Raw genomic sequence first — 19,994 nt, forward strand, 5'->3', positions numbered from 1 at the left:
GTGACTTGGAAAAAGGATGGGCTTCAACCGTGGTTTTGTTACGTCACCTTAAATGGGGAGTTAATGTTGAATCCTAGTTCCATGGGATCTCCCCTATTGGCCTATCATTTTGGGAAGGGAGCTACTTGGGAAACCCTAATTTTAGTAGCGTGATCTCATTTTCCCCTTCCACATTTTTCACTCCCGTCCACACATGACAAGACATATTTCATCATTTTACTTCTATGGGTCCACATGAGCTCGGGCTTGGAAACGTTGCACCAAAGGTTGATTCAGCTAAAAGAAATTTAAAAGCCTATCATGGCCACAAGTAAGAAAGAAAATAAAAATAAAGATCATAAAATGCAAAAGATGGTCGAGACATTTAATATAGCATGTGGGCAAAAGCTAAGCATGAGCTCTACCCCTTATATGTTGTGAAACCAAGTGGAAGAGAATTTTTGAACTATTGGAAATTACTTGTGAATGTATTAGGTCTTCTTTACAATTTAATTCACTTCGACAGGTAATTACACTTCAGAAATTAAATAAACAGTAAGGAGAAAGAAGAGATCACAATGCATAATAACAAGAGACACTAGAATTAGGTCAAAGACCTATTGAGAAATTAATGCATGTAGATATTAGGGTTTAATTCCTCATTTCTTAATAATTACTTGTGATGTGTGTTGGATTCTTTTATTACTTTATCATGTTGTCTTTCATCAAGCAATTACCAAATCAAAAGTGCATGAAGATAACAAGAGAAATAAACACAACAAGTAGGCATTCAACCAAGGAAAAACCCCTATCAAGGGGAAAACCTAGTCAAACTCTTCCTCTAGTAGATTCAAATCAAGATGAGACAATCCAAGACCCTTTTGACCTAGATAAATACCCCCTCCAATCACCAAGCCAACCCTTCCTTCAAGTAGGCAAACTCTACCAAAATCACAACACTCAAATATTTCTTCAATCCATAACTTCGGACCTACAGTTACTGTAGAAATTTCAGCCCCTGCAACTTGCCCAAAAACCCTACAAATCTCACACGTGTGTGAGAGAGAGATGCTACAAACTTTGATTTTTTTTTCTCCTTGGATTAGGTCTTATGAGCTCGAGTATTGCAGCAAGGATTCTGCAACTCATAGGGCTACCAACTTTACTTCATCAACCTGAGGTTCATACAAACTTGGAGGTGACAATGTTGTATACACAATAGATGCAATGGTCTACTCTTGTCAGTTTTCAACTGGGGCGATAGACCATTAGGGATTTTCAAACCAATATTCTATTGACTAGAAGGAGTCTGACTATGAAATAGAAAAGTGAAAACTATTCTTAATGCAGAAAGGAAATGCAGCCTACGTTAGGAAATGAAAGTGCTGAATTGGAAATTGTTAAAAATGGACATGAAATCATCTAGCGAAGCATCTACACATATTGTTTGCAAAAGAGACCTAACTTAACCTTGCATCTAACATTTATTTATCTGGACTAAATAAGCATGGAAATTATCCTAGAACTATTGTGACTGTTGCATGCATGTACTAACTAGAAGTTGCAGAAAAGCCTTTACATGTTGTTCAGGGAGTTTTAGGTTGGGGAGAATGTGTATTTGTGCATCAAGCCTAAGAAAATATCTTTTAGGATTGGTTCATGTGCCAAGTTGGCACCACGGTATTGCGGGCCTTTTGAGATCCTTGAGAGGATTGGACCAGTGCTATATTGACTTGCATTACCTGCAACGGTGAAATTCCATGACGTGTTCCATATTTCATTGCTTAAGAAGTATATAAAGGATGTTGATAATGTTATTGATTGGTCTATATTGCAGCTGGAGAGAGAAGGAGAGTTCCAGTTGGAGCCTCAATGCATATTGCAGAAGAAACATCTCATACTCAGGAACAGAGCCATAGAGCAAGTTAAAGTGGAGAGGAAGCACTTTGGGCCTGAATAAGCTACATGGGAGATGACAGATCAGATGCAGGCCCTATATCCTTCATTGTTTTTCTGTTGAGGCAAAGCAATTTTGGTTTAATGTTTGGTATATGTTTTGTTGATGTCTTTGGTATTTGTATATGTATATATATGGATGTAAATACCGCCATGAGCTAAGTTATAAAGCTCCAATAAGCGGTATGGGTGTCATATTATTATGGTTGTTATATTGTCATGTTGTAATGATGTTTTTCTTTTGAGCAGGTCTTTCATTATAAATACTGCAATGAGCTAAGTTATAAAGCTCCATGGGCAGTATGTTTGTTTTTCAACGATTTCGCTGACGTCATGGTATGGTTTAACACTGAGGATGGTGTTCCTCAAGTGTGAGGGCTCTATAACAATGTTGGTGAAAATTTCATGTAATAAAAGTTAATAAAGGCAAAATAAGACCACGATTAAGGGACACTTATTCCAAGCTGAGTGTTGGGCAAAGATATCCTAGTGGGCATCATTGGTTGTGTGTTTTGGCTAAGGAAAATTGGCAAAGGCTAAGGCAAAAAGGCATTTTGGCACATTTATTTATGAGAATAAAGGAAATTAGGAGAAAAGTAAGGTGAAAGGTCACATGTTGCATGTGAGGATGAATTTGAATGAAAATAATGGAAAATGAAGAAATTTGAGGCCTCATGCATAAAAAGGCTTATGAGGATCAGTTCATGGCTTTTGTCAAGTTCAAGTTTGGAGCTCTCTCATTATTCTCTCTCTCACTCACTCTTTTGGTCACTTAGAGTTTTCTTGGAGCACTCTCACTTTGGATCAAGAAAGGAAAAGCAAGTAAAGGGAAAGGAAGGCAAGCAAGGATCAAGGAAAGGAAAAGCAAGCAAAGGAAAGGAAAAACAAGCAAGGATTAAGGAAGGAAAGCAGGATTCAAGCAGCTTTAGCAAGAATACTTGCAGGTAACCTTTTGCATGTGTGATTTCCTAGTTGGTTTGGATATGCATGTTGGTTTATGATTCCCTTATTGTTGGTGGCATGGTTTCTATCGGGTTATGACAGTGGTTTTCCTCCTAGCCTCGATTTTTTCCTGGTGCCATGGTATGTTGGGATGTTTATTTTGGTTTTTGAGCTTTGGTTTGCCAGATGGAATTCATAATCGAGGGTGGAGGTGGTCTCAAGTTCCATTCCCAAAGGCCTAGGAATCCCTTGATCGGTTTTGGCGGGATACACAGTAAATCCTGAGGGAGATGCCTCGGTTTAGGGCCTAGTGATCCGGGTTTGGATTGCGGTAAAGCCTGAGAGACAAGGAGATGGAAAATTCCTCAAGGATAGTGATGGATTCCAGATGGCATTCCAATTTCTGTTCGGTTGTGATCGGAGCACCGGTTTTGGTGTGATCACGGTTGATGAGGGTGGAGGTGGTTTAACCTCTAGATTCCCTTAGTTGTTCTTGGATTGGTTGTTCTATGAGATCCCACATTCATGCTTAGAATGTGGCATGGGGGTGACTGATTGAAAGAGAGATTTGGTTCAACCATGTCTATGGTCGGGTGGTACTTGAAAGTCCCGAACCTGGTCGGATTTTCCTATGTTCAATAAAAGCTAAGTTCTCTTACTTTTGCACTAATTTATATGTGGATTTAATGGTTGTCTTATCTCTGATATTTTCATGGTTTTATGTTGGTTATAAGCATGGTCAAATGACCGGTTCATGTCATGGTTATTTCATGATTTACTTGTAACCATTAAATGGATGGATACAAGACCTAATTGATGATGTAATAGTTCAATGGAGAAGGAGGTGATCCTTATGGTTATGTTTCATAAGTTGTCTCAGTCATTTATGCTCTGTCTTGTATCCTAGACTTGTAGGTTGCATTGATGCCAAGTGTTTAACAAAATGTCAGTCTTGGTTGGTGATGCTCAGGCCTAGTACTGAGGTTGATTTTGATTGATCAACATTGTTATCATGTCTTTAATAAATTTTGAAGGTTGTATTAAGTTCCGGGCAGAGGCCGGGATTATGGGCTAGAAAAGTGGCTTAAATCTGAGGGTCACTGGCATGTAGGCCTGTGAGAGCGACTTTAGGTCGTTGGTCGCTCGCTTTCCCATAACATGAGAGCGACTATGGCCTAAGATATCCAAAACAATAATGGGACTCAGGGACAGGTTGTCTGAGTGGCTGACTTATCTCCTGAGGGTTATGTTGATGATGTTGGATGGTTGTGTGTTATGTTCCATCAATTCCACTTCCTTAAGGTCACATAGGAGGTCGAATCTGATCATAGTAGCCTTTCGTCTCATGTTTAACCAAGTTGTCACGGTTACTTTGGGTATACCTAGGAGGGGGTGTTACAGTCAGAGGCTTCCATGAACCACTCGACCATAGATTGGTCTAAACCAAATCTTTCTTTCAGCCAATCAACCCCGTGCCATATTCAAATCATGAATGCGAGACTCATAAGAAAACCAATTAGGGCTTCCTTAGGCTTTACTGTATATCCCAATAAGGGATTCCAACGTCTGAAACCTTCATCAATACAATCAGGCTTTACCGTAATGCCACCATATCACTAGGCCTATAGAAGCATGGATGCCCTCAGATCTCTCCACCTAAATCGTGAGGAATATTTCTGTCTCTAACCTCTCGTCTTTACCGTGTATCCCACCATTACTGGTTAAGGGATTCCTAGGCCTATAAGGTCACCACCCTTTGGGCTCTAACATGCATCCCTCCATTACCGGTTAAGGAATTCCTAGGCCCAATAAAGGCTATTCACAATCAGACTTTACCGTATATCCCACCCCGATATTCCTACGCCTAATAAAGGCTATTCACAATCAGACTTTACTGTATATCCCACCTCGATATTCCTAGGCCTTGTGATTAATCATGAGACCACCCCAACTTCGAATCCATCCAGCAATCCAACTCAACCAAAACAAGAGAACCCCGTCTCACCATGGGTATCTAGAAATGGCAAGGCAAGGATGAATACCACTGTCACACTTGACAAAACCCATGTCAAAGACAACAAGAGAACAAAAAACACACATGCATGTACCATGCATGCCCAAACTTGCAAGGAAATCACACATGCAACTCGATACTTACAAGCAATCTCGTTGTAGCCGCTTGATCATGCTCTTCCTTCATCCAATGTTAGAGTGCTCCAATAATACTTTAAGTGTCGAAGAGTATGAGAGAGAGAGAATAAAGAGACAACTCCAAAACTGAACTGAACAAGTTTGTGAACTGATCCTCATAAGTCTTTTTATCAATGAGGCCTCTATTTTCTTCAATTTCCATTATTTTCCTTCATTTTGCTCCTTACATGCAACCTGTGACCTTTCATCTTCCTTTTCGCCTAATTTCCATTATTTTCATAAACAAAATACCAATTAACGCCACTTGCCTTTTCAAAGCCTTTGTTATTGCCTTTGCCATAATAAACCAAATGAACACCCACACTAGGATGTTTTGCCCAACATTCAACTTGGAATATGTGTCCCATGACCTCTGGTTATTATTCTGCCTTTAGCCTTTATTAACTTTATTACATGGAATTTTGACTAGGTCTGTTACAACACAAGATGTAGGCGATCATCCAAGGTCAAAACCTCTCCAACTGAGAGGAAAACCTGTTGGAAAATCCATATAGGTGGTAGTTAAAACGATTTTCCTCTTAATGACATTAACTTGTGATATTTTTATTATTAGTATTTGATCTATTATTTATATTCTCTTGTCACCAAGATTAATGCCAAGCAACAAATAAAAGAGAACAAAATATATAGGCACGCTACCAGGGGAAAACTCCCCTCGAGGGGAAAACCCAATCACAAATTTCTTCCTTTAGTAGCTTGAAGATGAGACAACCAAGACCCTTATACTCTAGACTATAAACTTCCTCCATCAAGTCATCCAAGATCCATGTCACTGTGTTTGGACTGAGACATTATCACTGTGTTTGCATCGAGACCTCTTCATTGTCATGGCACTGAGATCTCCTTATTGTAATATCCCTGAGATCTCATCATGACACCAAGATCTTATTTTTGAGGTGGCACCGATTCTTTCTTACTGTGATGACAACAAAACTGAGAGACCTCCTTTCTGTGATGATATCGAACTTACTTGCTGTAGAGACAACGAATCCTTCTCACTGTAGTGATACCGAAACTGAGAGAGCTTCTTCCTATGAAGATACCGAACCTCTATCACTGTAATGCACTAAAAATGTCTCCACTGTAATGAACTTATTTTCTGAGATGTTATGAGCTTCTTCATCGAAATACCTATCTGAACTTGTCTCTGATCACCGAAACTTCATCTCGAAACTTCTCAAAAAAATGCAAGTTCTGAATTGGTGAAATGTGAAAATCTCAGCTGGGTATATATAGTGGTTCGTCCATTGAAAATAAGTTGGCATGATCATCATGAATAGTTGTGTCTCTATTTTATGGTAGGCCGACTTGAGTTCTGTTAAGTGAAGCCGACTTGAATATAATCTATTTGAAGCTGACTTGCAAACTTTGATGAAGAGGCCGAGTAGATGATTTGATGAGTTGATGGAGGAGTCTTTGACCAAACAACAAATGACTTTACCAACCTAAAGCCTACAATGGAGGCTTGACCTAATAATTGACTCAAGCATGAAACCCATGCTTTAACAAGTGAATTCAATTTAATAATATATATATATTTTTTCACTTTATTTTGACAAATATATTACATTTTGACTTCAAGTACAATTATGAAGACCGAACCTAGTTACATTTTCCAACAAAACCCACAAGAATTCTTTTCTTCTTATAGAACTTAAATTGATGAATTCCAAGACCTATGACCCTTGACCAAGACCCTTTAAGACCAAGTCAAACCTTGCTTCCAACAACTTCTACAATTTCGACTTACCTAGCAAATTCTTTTAGAAATTTGACCTGCCCAACAAATTCTTCTGTAACTTCAACTTGCCCAACAAATTTTTTTGGAACTTCGACTCGCCCAACAAATTCTTCTGCAACTTCAACCTGTCCACTAAACTTTTCTGCAACTTCGACATGCCCAACAATTTCTTCTGCAACTTCGACCTGCCCAACAAATTCTTCTGCCCAACAAATTATTCTACTTAACAAATGTAGAAACCCTAACATGAGAGAGAGAGAGGCCCAAAAAAAATTCGATCTAGTTCTTCTCCTTTTTTTTCATCTTTTCCAACTTCTATCTTGAGAAAATCGAACTTGCTTTTGTGAATCTCCAAATGAGGTCAAGTTCCTTCTTATTTATAGGTTTGCAAGGGGTACAAATTGTTATCTTTAGGTTGACTTGTCTCTTCATGTAGGCCGACTTGATATTTTCACCATGACGAGGTCTTGGAGGGTCTTTTAACTCAAATAAATTTTCTTTACAACATGTGTTATGCCCAAATGAGTCTTCAATACACGACAATGACTCAATTGACTTGATGACAAATGTAAAAGCACTCAATGGGTGCTTGACCTAAAAATAAATTTCCCTTGAGCATGAAACACATGCCTCAAGAATAACAATAACAAATTTATTTTTCTCTTTTCATTAAATACATAAAATCATGATTACAAATATCATTATGAAGACCGAACCTAGTTACATATTTCAACAGGTTTGGTTGACTTATTTGTGCAGGGAGAGCAATGCATGCCTCACATATTCATACACTACTTTTTGGTACCCACATGACAATCTTAAGGGGTTATACAAGTCGTCATAAGGTTGTCATTAGTGTAAAACTCTTCATTCCTCAATGGTGGATCCAACTCCCTTGGGCTCAAAATTATTGCCAATTGAAAATGACAAGGCTATGGTCTTATGGATGATAAGAGATTAAGCCTTAATAAGCTAGTTATGTGTGTGCGAGTAGTGTAATGTAAGTCTCATACATTCAACCATTATAATTGGGGTCCCCATGGCAATCACAAAAGAATCCAAGACAATTTGAGTTACCTTACTCAATTGTTATGCACGCACATTTTGAGAATAATGAATGTTTTGTCTATACTAATTATCTATAACTTCAATGTATATAAGTATTAATTTCTCGAGATTAATCCTAACAAATTGAGGATTTATAAAGAAACGAATTCAATTTTTACTTAAATGAACAAGTCAACCAATTCACAAAAGGGCCTCTTTTTAGCCACAAATATAACAAAAAATTGATACAAATTTTAAATATGATCAAATTTTCACCATAATCTATGGCAAACAATACTTGTAAAATTTTTTACCAACTAAAAATTGACATTAAAAAAAATTATGTGCAAGTTTTACCTTTCTATATGACTAAATTATAATCGTAAAAAAAAAGAAAACCCAATTATCAAATAAAAATTGACATAAACTCTTTAAAAAAAGGCCACTGTTATCAACTAAAAGTTTACATGAACTCTAAAAAAATTATGTTTAAATTTTGACTTTAAATGAATGATTGATATTTTAACGTCCACTAGACTAAGAATAGTCTATAAGACTTCTAGCCTCTCTATTTTTTTGCTTTTTGTGATATAATTCTTTTCCTATTCAAAAAACCGATGCTAACACATTGCCATAATTATCCCTAATATCTTTATATATTATAACAAAATTAAACACATCATAATTAAAACAAAAATAATTCATTTATGAAATTCACAAAAAAGATCTACTCCGCAGATAGACTTCCTTAAAATATTATAATTCCAAAATTTTCCACCTTAAAACAAACGTAAAAGATTTTCCTTAAAATAACTCATTTACGAAATTCACGAGAAAGACATCTACTCCATCGATGGACTTCCTTAAAATATTATGATTCCAAAATTTTCCACGTTAGAAAAGAGGCCAGAGATTTTCCTTACTATGAGAAACCATTCAAAGTCCAAAATACTAATGATTCCAAAAATGGTCCCCATTAGAAATGAGGTCAGAGATTTTGTTCTGGCATTTCAGATCATTAAAAAAAAACCATTCAAAGTCCAAAATACTAATGATTCCGAAAATGGTCCACATTAGAAATGAGGTCAGAGATTTTGTTCTGGCATTTCGGATCATAAACCATTGAAACTCCAAAACACTATATAGCTAATTTTTCTGAATAGAGAGCCTGACCCACATCCATTCGAGTGGCAGTAAGACCAGCACGTTTGGGGAAACCCGATTGGATGACGATCATCCCGATGGGCAACGATCAAGATATATGGATTTATCTGATTTCGCGTTTTCATGCAGCTTCACAGCGATGTACCCTACCGAATAATGGTTTCATGTTCAACTTGCATTTTGGGATTTAGAGTTTCACGAGCCACTGCAAATGGCTGCCATGGCGTCTTGCAATCGCGCTACTTTTACACTAACTCGGCATGGATGCTCAGCGGGCCTCGATCCTTCTAAATTAGCACTCGATTTCAGCGTTAGAAGGGTTTCATTTCAAACCAAACCGAGTGTTTTGTCATTTGCTTCTTTAAAATCGTGTTCCCGATTTCATTCAAAACTCAATGCTGTTGGCGTGTCTGCAGCTACTGAATCCTTCTCCATCGCAAGGGTGTGATCTTCAATACTCTTTACCTAAAACAGCTAAATCAGACTATCTTTTTATGGGTTTTAAAATTATATAGTAACTATTGCTATAACTATTTGTTTCTGCTGGGCATTGTTAGGTAGTTGAATCGCTGATAAATAAGACAGATTTATCGGAAGAAGAGGCGGAGGCAGTGCTTGATCATCTACTGCGTGAAGGAGCAAACGATGCTCAGATCAGCGCTTTGCTTGTCCTGCTTAGGGCCAAAGGAGAGACATATGAAGAGGCAAGCGTCTCTGCTGCTTATCCTTTGATGGTTTAGCGAAAGTGGGAAACTTTAAAATCAATCCTAAATCGTTCGCTTATCTCCATTTGTTTCTCCCAGAATAGTAATTTATATGAATTTGTTAACACCTTTTTTTTGCCCTTTTCTTTTTTAACTTTGACAAACTTACGATCAGTGTAAATTATGATTGTGTTTGACATGCCAGTCATTGAAATTTAAAATGTATATTAGAGGACATTTTGCACACGGAATCAATGTCTGAACATAGGCTTAATTAATTTATTACTTGTCATTGTTTTGCCCGTAAGGTAGTTACCGGTGAAATTCACCCTAAGACTTGCGATTGGCATTGTGTATAATTTACAGAGATACACCACATTATTGAACTTATACTCTCTTCGTGATGGGTGGTCATGGATACTGTCAAATTTACTGAGGACTTCTCCCTGGTCTTGTTTGTAGTGTTACGTTGCATTCGTAGGCCAGTAATGTTGTCAAAACTTCCATACGGTTTTGGATACGGCAGTTAACTCTGTTAGCTGTACAAATGCAAGTACAACAATAGGTTTTCATGGGGTTTTGAGTCGGATTATGAACATTGAAAGTGGTTTGATCTAACCACTTAACCAGGCACTTGATAGATAGCCATGTACATTACAATGCATTGTGTATGACAGTAATGAACTAATTGAAAAATAGTTAAAAACAATGAACTAATTGAAAAATAGTTAAAAACCAATTAGAAAATGCATGCTATCATGATAAGGGACTGATACAAAAGTAGATTAAATATAAAGCACATGCCACAATGTTTATTAATTCGACCATTAGTCGTGACATATTTCACTTTGATAGTTTTTATTTATTTCTTTTCAACTGAAATGGATAATGGTTGTACTAAAAGAAATCCACGGTTTCACTGTACACTGAGTTAATGAAAATCATATAGATCGAGTTTGATGCCAGGTATTTAAAACTTCTCAAAACGGTGAAGAATCCACCGTCAAACTAAACTGTTCTTTTAGTTTTTTCCACATACCAAAAACACTTGCAACTGTGAAGTCTAATAAACTGGCCTAGAAAAGATGCTATTTTGCAAAATATGAAAACTTGAATATTTGTTCACTGTGGCTTCCTGCTTGATTTATGCATTGGACTCCAAACTTTCATTTTCAAATTCTGTCTTCCCTTGATTTTTCTGCATTGTATCTTCCTCAATTTAGTGTCTTTGATAGAGCCGATAAAGGCTTTTTGAAGGGAAGCCAATGAATGAGAGTTCCTTGCTGAATTCAGAATCAATTGACATTGCATGTTGTGATCTGCAGTGAACTTCTCAATTTTCTTGCCTTGCGTGGCCACCCTTGCTTCCAATTTTGCATTCTTGACTAACTGAGCTTCAAGCTGAGTAGACACGTTGTCATTGGGATGGGAAATTGCTACCTGTAAGTCATTTGGGCACAAAATTCTCTGTTGGACCTGGTGAAGATCAACAATTTCACAAGTTGAACAACAAATGGTGTGACGATGACCATCCATGTTGGATGCGATGCGACAAAGAGCCAAGGCAAAAACCAATAGAAGTCTACCCCCTGAACCAGGGACAATTCAAGTAGCTACACACTTGCAGAGGAGAGCCTAGAACACTGAGATTCATCAAAGCCCGGGACAAAGATAATGAAGCTATTACCATGCTGGTTGAGAGATAGAGGCTCTCATCAATCTTTAAGTTGCTTTGCTTACCATGCTTGCAGGTATGAGTGAATAGTATTGGGGAAGAGGATATACTTATAGCGTGTCTCATCTCAACTAATGTGATGTGTCACTTGTCCTTCATTTTGGTAGCATGCAAATTCTAATGTTTGGTTTGAAAAATTTCATGGGAGGTAGGCAAGGGAAGGCCGCACCCTATTTTGGCTTAACATTCCTTTATTCAACAACACACCTTTATTTGACATGGAGTCTGCTAGAGTGTTGAAGGATATAAGCACTTGGAAGAACTCAATGGAGTCAAAATTCCTCATCAGTGCCTGGTTTCTTAGAATTAGTCTAGAAAGGTTGTGTTTTGCAAGGACATCAAGCTTTGTGCTTGTTAAATGATAGTTGAAGAATCTCCAATGACAACAAGCTTTTGGTTTGGCATTGATTTGGGGATGTTCAGTCCTTGATATAAGACCTGGACTTTGGCTTGGTTTTTAGTGGATTCATCAAGTCCCCAGGTGTAGGTAAATTCATATTCTGCATCAGGGTTATAAACAACACCCCCCCACTGCACTTGTCACTCCATATTTCATTTTTTCATTGATACAATATTGGCCATCTTCAATTGGCTTGTGTGTAATTCAATTCGGTAAAGCTATTACAAATAGCATTTGAGGTTCTCTTTCTTCCTCCTCTATGTTCAAGGAAATGCACTTTCCTCTTTCCCCTCTGTTGTGGGAGTTATTACACTTTACCTTATCTTATTATTTGGTTTTTGTTGCTTGAATGTTTGTTTCAAGTATATGTGATTCCCTTTACCGTCCACTAAATCTTCAAGGCCATTTTGTACATCCATTTAGCACCCTTTACTTATGGTGAATGTCTAGATATTTAGATTTTAGTCTCTTCTCTTTCCATGCATCATTAATATTGTTGTGTCTACTCAACTATTTCTTTTTGAAAACTATTCATAAATACTATAGCATATTAAGCATGAATAATTTATATTCTATTTCTAAATATTCCCTAGCACTATATTAACCTTTTTTTTTTAACAAGTTCGGTTGCTATGTATTAGTCTGAAAAAAGAGGGAGGCATCTTGCCATACATAGAGTGCTTCTTGAGCATTACGGATCCAAGGAATTACAAAATAGTTCCTTTCCTTGATCCTGATCCTATTGCTTCTAGCTATGAGACATCTTTTGCTACTATAGATTCTTACAAACTGAAAACACCAAAACTTACAGCTGCAACACATAACTAATCAATTTCTATGTGACTAATCTTTCGCGCAGTAGAATCTTCCGGGTTTGGGTCAGCCTCGTTCGGTTTTGCACTGGAGGAGGATGAAGCTTCTTTGAATTTCTTGTCCATCATATACCTGAGGACTGTGATTGATTCTTCGGCATGAGCACATCTGTTGCTAAGGTTGTTGAACTGCTCGTGCAATGAGTGAACTCTATGAAGGAATAGATTCATCTCGGCTCGATATTTGTCATGAAGGATTCTACACTGCTCATCAAGCTTTGTTTCCAGATTCTGGATTTGATCTGCATGCCTTGCCTCCATGCTGCGAACTTGATCTTCCAGAGTCCTTTGCTGCGCGCGCACTTCCTCAAATTCTGCCTGCAGATCGCGGCAGTGGAAACATTGTTCAGGGCGCTCCATAGGTATCACTTCTCTGATATAATGGCTCTGATGGATTAGCTCTCTGTTCTTCTCTGTTGACACCTCTCTGATACAGTAGCTCTTGTCACCGGTGGTTTCCGCTGAGTCCCCAGAAATCTGTAGACCAGCGTCTCTGGTGGAAAAGATTGAAGCTGCTTGAACTGTAACGACTCTAAGGGAGAGAATACTATCACAAGACGTCTCTCCAGAATGGAGGATACTGGGGCGCAGTCTGGATATAAATAGCGCTTCTGTGCGATTGAGGCGGGAGCCATCCTGTATGCTATCTCCAAAATTGATCCACACAGCCCAAAGCAAATCTGGATTGGCACAAGTGCTCTGTCGGGCGGGACGATTTTTTCCTGCAATTCGTCTGGTTCCCACACTTTGGGCAGATTTCTCAATCCAATTTCTGAGCAATTTCCAATCGACCATGCCTGCTCTGTACAGTGAGGTTTGACTATATTCGTGTGAATCATGGGGGCGGTTGAAAAGAGGGTGCTGAGCTGATTGCCCGATCTGGCTCCTGATGTAATTCCTTTCTTCCTTATCTGCGCTGTCCTCTGCTCTGCTGATTTGCCTGCAGCTGCTGATTCTATTGGTTACGGTGCCCCTTACTTGGACTGGATGCGTGATCATGGCAATGGTTGGGTGGACAAGATATTGTTGCATCTGAGGTGGCCTTTGGGGCGTTCACAAGCCTTGTTGGCATAGTTGTCAGCGTCTTTATTGAGGCCACGTAGGATATGGTAATAACTGGCCTTCTCCATCATATTGTGAAGTATCTGATTCCTGCTATTGATTTGCTGCAATAAGGTGTTTGGCGAGGTCTGCCTATGCACCATGAGTCGAATTATGATTGCAGAATCGCCAAAGACAGTCGCCTTCTTGATTCCTAGCTTGATCAATTGGGTAAGTCCTTGGAACAGAGCCAGTCCCTCGGCCCTGTTGTTTGATAATTCGCCCAGCCCCCATTCAAAGTGAAGAATTGACTCACCATTAGCGTTACATATGAGACCCCTGGCCCCTGCTTTGCCAGGATTTGACTTTGAGGCTCCATCGAAAAACATATAGAACCTGTTGCAGTTGCTCAACCAGAGAGCAAATTCTTCTTCCTTGAGCCTTAATTTCCAGAGATTACTTGTCTCCTTCAGCTGCAGATTCTCTTTTCTTGGTGCCTGTGCGCTGATGAGGCTTCCGTGTCCAAAATTGATCAGATTTCTTTCTTCTACACTGTAGTGGGTAGCATCAATCTTGCCTTGAGTGCGGGTGGTAATTGCTTCCACCGCTAAACTCTTGGCTTTGTGGCACATAACTCTGATATTGTGCCATTTGTCTTGAAAAATCTTTTTGTTTCTGGCCAACCAGATGCTCCAGACAAGAGTTAATGGTATTGTGTTCCATATCCTTTGTGTTAATTTGCCCTTCTTACCTTTCCAGGGACAATTTTTCTTCCAATTGTAGACAGTTTCAACTATGGATGCCTTTGGTTCCCATGTGACCTCCCCTATTGAGGCCATATCTTCCCAACACTTTTCTGCTACTTGGCAATCTAGGAACAAATGTTGCATTGTTTCTTCGGCTTGACAACAATTTGGGCACCTGGAGGGTCCCAAGATGCCCCTTTTTTTTAAGTTTTCTGCTGTTAGAATCTTCCCTTTCAGGAGGAGCCAGAAGAAAAATTTAACTTTGGGAGGGGCTTCCGCCTTCCAGACCAATTTCCAATGAGTCCAAATGGCCTGTGGAGAGGCGCTTTCACACAGTTGTTGATACCCTGCTTTGGTTGTGTAAAGAGTTCCCGTAGGGTCCCAACGATAGCTGTCTTTTTTCCCTTTTTGAACCGGAGCTTTACTGTGCAGAAGGCTCTTTAGGACTAGGAAGCTTGTTTCAAGTTCTCTGGGGTAGTCCGGAAGTGACCAGCCTATCCAAGCTTGGGATTGATTTCCCCACTGCGTTATTTGAGCTAAACTCCAGATTCCTCTGTTGTTAAGCCAACTGGTTGCTGGGGTTGCCTCTATATTGGATCCTATAGAGCACTGGCCTAATATTCTGTCATTGGAGATGCTAATGCTGCCCCCTCCCCCGGGAACTTTTGAAGTATGATGGGCCATAAAGGGAATGATTTTCTTACATAATTTCCATATGTTGGTGCTGTCCCTGCTGGGGATATTGGTGTCCAACAATTGATGCCTAGTGCTGTTCAGATATTTGGCCTCAAGGACTGTTTTCCACCAAGCTGAGTCTCCTGTGATTAGCCTCCAAACAATTTTAGCCCCAAGAGCTAAATTTAGCAGACTTGGGGATCTTATTCCAAGTCCTCCTTTCTCAAGGGGCTGGATGACATTCTTCCAGTTAACCAGGTTAAACTTTTTTTTCTCCGTCTTTCCTCCTTGCCAGAGAAAGTGTCTAAGGGCTTTTTCCATTTTATGATGGAAGGTCATTGGAGCTTGGATCAAAGAGAAGCGGTAGATGGGCAGAGAGGTCAGCCCTGATTTTAGGAGTACTAGGCGACCAGCTGGGTTCAGCCACATAGATCCCCATTGTTGAATCTTCCTTTTTATTTTATCAAGGATTTCATTCCAAGTGTCAATCTTCAGAGGTCCCATACTCACTGGCATCCCTAGATATGTGAAGTGACTCCAGTCAAGCTTGTATGAGACTCCAAGAGTGTTTGCAATGCTGTATATGGTGTGATTCGTTGCATTCCATCCATAGATGCAGCTTTTAACTTGGTTAACTTTTCCTCCTGAATAATCCATAAATTGATCTAGTATCTTTTTGAAACGTCTTGCAATGGTGATCGAGGCTCCTCCCATCAAGAGGGTGTCGTCTGCAAATTGGGAATGATTGATGTTCTTTGTGCCCTGCTCGAATTGGATGCCAGTGATTAGGCCAATTCTTCGGTTGTAGTCCAGGGCTTTGCTAAAGGACTCTGCCATGAGAATAAATAAGTAAGGGGACAGGGGGCAGCCTTGTCTGAGGCCTCGGGAGGATTGGAAGGCAGCACAAGGTCTTCCATTAACCAAAGGGGAGATCCAAGGGTTTGAGATGCAAGCTTTGATCATGTTAATGAAGGTATTGTTAAATCCCATTTTGTGTAATACTGCAAACAGAAAGGAGTGTCTGACCCTATCAAAGGCATTGGCAAGGTCAAGTTTTAGGACAAAGCCTTTCTCCTTTCGACTTATGCTAGAATGTATAGCCTCTTGCACAAGAAGAATGGAATCAGAGATGTGTCTATTGGGCAGAAAGCCTCCTTGGTTTTCTGAGATTAATACGGGGAGGTGAGGCTTGAGCTTGGAGGACAAAATTTTTGTAATAATTTTGTATGCAGAGTTGCATAGGGATATGGGCCGGAATCTTGAGAAGGTAGAGGGCCTGTTCTCTTTAGGGATTAAAGCTAGATAAGTTGAGTTGGTGAAACCCCCCAGTTTGCCTTTCCGAAGGGTCCAGCGGATCATCTTTAGGAGGTCTTTTTTGATCAGGTGCCAGAACTCTCTGTAGAAGCTTATTGGAAACCCATCAGGACCTGGAGCTTTGTCCGGGTGGAGACTCCAGATTGCTTTTTGTACCTCTTCCTCTTCTATTTCTTGCGTGAGTTTGCTGTTCATTCCTTGGGTAACATCTCTAGTCATGTATTGAAGTAGACTTGAGTAATCCTCCTCGCTCTTATCCTTAGTTAGTAGATTTTTGAAGTGAGCGGTTGCTGCTTCTTTAATGGAGTCTTGAGTCTCGTAGCTTTTCCCTTCCCTGTCTTTAATTATACTCACAGTGTTCCTTGCCTTCCTAACTGTAGCTTGCTTATGGAAATATGAGGTATTTTTATCTCCTTCACGCAACCATAACTGTCTTGACTTTAGCCTCCATTTGATCTCCTCATCTCTAGCTGTTTGCCTCAGCTGGGTATACAATCGTATCTCATCTTCTTTTGCTTGCTGGGAGAGTCCAGACGCTTCAATATTTTGCTGGACTAACTCAAGTTGTTTTTTGATGTCCTTTTTAACTAGCTCGGGTTCCTGGTAGTTGATCTTTGCCCATGATTTGAGGGCCTGCCTAGTTTGCTTCAGCTTGGATTCCCAGATATATGTCGGGGAGCCCTCCACGTGCTGGGTCCACGCTTGCCACACCGCATCTCTAGCTGCAGGGATTCGGCTCCAAAGGGGAGAGTATTTGAAAGGGAGGGGTCCAATTTGACTATGACTGTGCAGGGTGAGCGTGATTGGATAGTGGTCCGAGGCTGAGATGTTGAGGATGTCTGACTGACCGGTAGAGAAGGTGGATAGAAAGGCAATGTTGATGAGGAAGCGGTCGAGCCTTTCCATAATGTTACCTGCTCCTAATCGCCTGTTGCTCCATGTGTATCTTCTGTTCTTAGGTTTTATGTCTACCAGATCTTTCTCCTGCATAATATGCTCAAGCCTGTTTCTAAATGGATCTGAGCTAAAGTTTCCTCCTCTTTTCTCGTTGGTATGCATGACCAGGTTTAGATCCCCTGCAAGAATAATATTGCTGTCATGGTCTTCTTCTATATTTGTGTTCAGAGTGTTCCAGCATACTTCTTTTTCCCTGTAGTGGTTTGGTGAATATACATTGTATATTTTTATCTCTGCTCCATTTTCCTTACTTTCCAGTTTGACACTTATCCAGTTCTGATGGATTTTGGTGAAGCTGCAACTCCATTTACTATTTTCCCACATTGTTAGAATGCCACCCGAGGCACCTCTTGCTTCACTGGCGCAGCCACTGTATTGCTTTTGTTGATTGATGAGTCTGTTGATTTCGGACTGATCTAGCTTTGTCTCTTGAATGAGTATAATTTCGGGCTTTTCACATTGAATTAGTTCCCTGAGGGCTGCTTTCTTGGAGGGGTGCCCTAGTCCCCTGCTATTCCAGGATAGCAGCTTCATTATGATTTACCAGTGGTATGGAGAGGTGCCCGCCTCTCTTTGCCTTTATTGTTGTTTTCCTTGTCTGAGTGTCCCAGAATGTAGGATTCTATAGGTGTCTGGGATCCCATTGCTATATCTTTCTGTGCACTTTCTTCTCTATGCTGCTTAGCCGATTTCCTGCCAGGCCCATGCTTTTTAGGGATGTCACTGGACGCACCATGGTCCTTTGATGAGCTTCTGGTGATCCTTATGGAGTTGGATTCAGGAGAGGGCTGAGAAGAATGAGGGGGAGAGGTATGGAGATGCTGATCAGATGAAAGGGGATCCTGCTCGGGATCTTCCTCAGAAAGGGTTGCAAAGGGATTGGAAGAAGGAGGAATGGAGGGGTCAGAGATTCGAGGGGGTGAGGAGGGGATATGGGGAGGGTGCTGCTGAGAGGATGAGGGGGGTTGCTGATGGGATGATTGAGGATGAGAGGGATGTTGCTGGGAAGGCCCCGGGGTTTCAGATTCTGCATGCTTCAGGGATGGGTTCGATTTTTTTCTTTTTACCGTTTCCCATTGTCCTTCTTGCTCTATTGATTCTACAGTTATAAGCTTAGGGCATCTATTAGCAAAATGTCCATATTCGTGACATACCTTGCACTTGAAGGGTATCTGCTCGTAGTCCAGCTGTTGGATATGGCACCAGTCGTCTACTTTCAGTTTGATTGCTTCCGGTAGTCCGCGTCCCAGATCAACTTCAACACATATCCGCGCGCAGGCTTGCATGTTATCCTTGGGTTCGCTTCGATCTATGTATTTTCCGACTGCGTTCCCTATTGCTTTGACCGAGTCATCTCCCCAGCAGTGTAGAGGGAGATGGGGGAGCCTGACCCAAACAGGAACAGCACTTGGAATGTCCAGCTCGGGATCGAAATCCGGGGTCCATTTGTTGAGGTAGAGACCTCTGGAATCCATGAAGTAAGGCCCATTTCTAAAGATTAGGTCCTTGTCCTCCTTAGTTTCAAAGTGAAAGGTAAAGTATCCTCTGCCACAGAACCTAATGGATATTTTCCCTTGGACCTTGTCTGCCCAGTTTCGCTCAACCCACCTTTGCACAGTTTTGGGTGAGGGCCATAGCCCTGTAAATTGACCGATTAATCCTTTCTCTGCTAGCGAGATGGCTGCCATGCGAGGGATGGTCGGAGGCAAATGGACTTCCTGTAACACATCTAGTTTCTTTACGAACTTGGTTGCTGTTGGCCTTGGTCTTTGCTGAGGAAGCGATTTCACCAGATTGGAAAAAGCTTGTTGTAAGTCCGGATCCCCACCAGGCGGATCCGGAGGATCCATGAGGCTGATCGAAGAGCAGGGTCGCAGTCGCAGTCACAGGCCGAGGGCCGAGAGCAGGCTCAGGCGCGCGCGCGCGCAGAGCAGCAGCAGCAGACGGTTCTCATTTTCTAGAGCGTTTTCTATTAGCAGCACTATATTAACCTTTATTATCCCTCAAATCCCCTTAATGGTTAATGATTACAAATTCTTTTTTCTACTCGTGGCCATTAAATTCTATCTTGTCAACATTATTATGTGGATCTCCCCTCAAATCCAGGCTTGGCTTTTTTGAGTCGGTAGTGCTAGAGCATCCTTTGACTTGGAAATTGGAACCATATGACATCACTATGTCCCCTTATAATCTACCGTCCTTTGGCTTGTTTAACCATTTTACTCAACAAAGCTCATAGGGTCATATGACATCCAAGTCTTTGTAATATACCTAACGGAAATATTAAGTGAATAAAAGAAACATGCACTATAACAACAACTAGGAAAGTCAACACATACGTAGGAAATCAAGACATAAGAGGAAATGCACCAAAAATCTGAGCTATTTTGTTTATTTCTGAGCAAAATGGAATACAAATGAGCATGGAAAGAGGAACTTGGGCTTGCTACAACAAGCTAAGCAAAGCCCAGGTTGGCATTGTGATGCCCAAGTGCTAGAATGACTCCACC

General features: G+C 40.3%; 1 protein-coding gene across 1 annotated transcript in view; it reads left to right on the plus strand.

The window, feature by feature from the left end:
• Positions 1 to 8,816: 8,816 nt before the first annotated feature.
• TRP1 (tryptophan biosynthesis 1) overlaps positions 8,817 to 19,994 on the plus strand; it is a 264,481-nt gene continuing 253,303 nt past the window's right edge. The window contains exons 1-2 of the mRNA XM_089372138.1: positions 8,817 to 9,482; positions 9,598 to 9,744. Of these exons, the coding sequence (XP_089228264.1) occupies positions 9,252 to 9,482; positions 9,598 to 9,744 (378 nt within the window). The 5' untranslated portion in view covers positions 8,817 to 9,251. The remainder of the gene's footprint in view (positions 9,483 to 9,597; positions 9,745 to 19,994) is intronic.

This window comes from Pinus tabuliformis, chromosome 8 (assembly GCF_031772625.1).
Source record: "Pinus tabuliformis cultivar Carrire ecotype Pingquan chromosome 8, CPIR1, whole genome shotgun sequence".
NCBI classification, from domain to species: Eukaryota; Viridiplantae; Streptophyta; class Pinopsida; order Pinales; family Pinaceae; genus Pinus; species Pinus tabuliformis.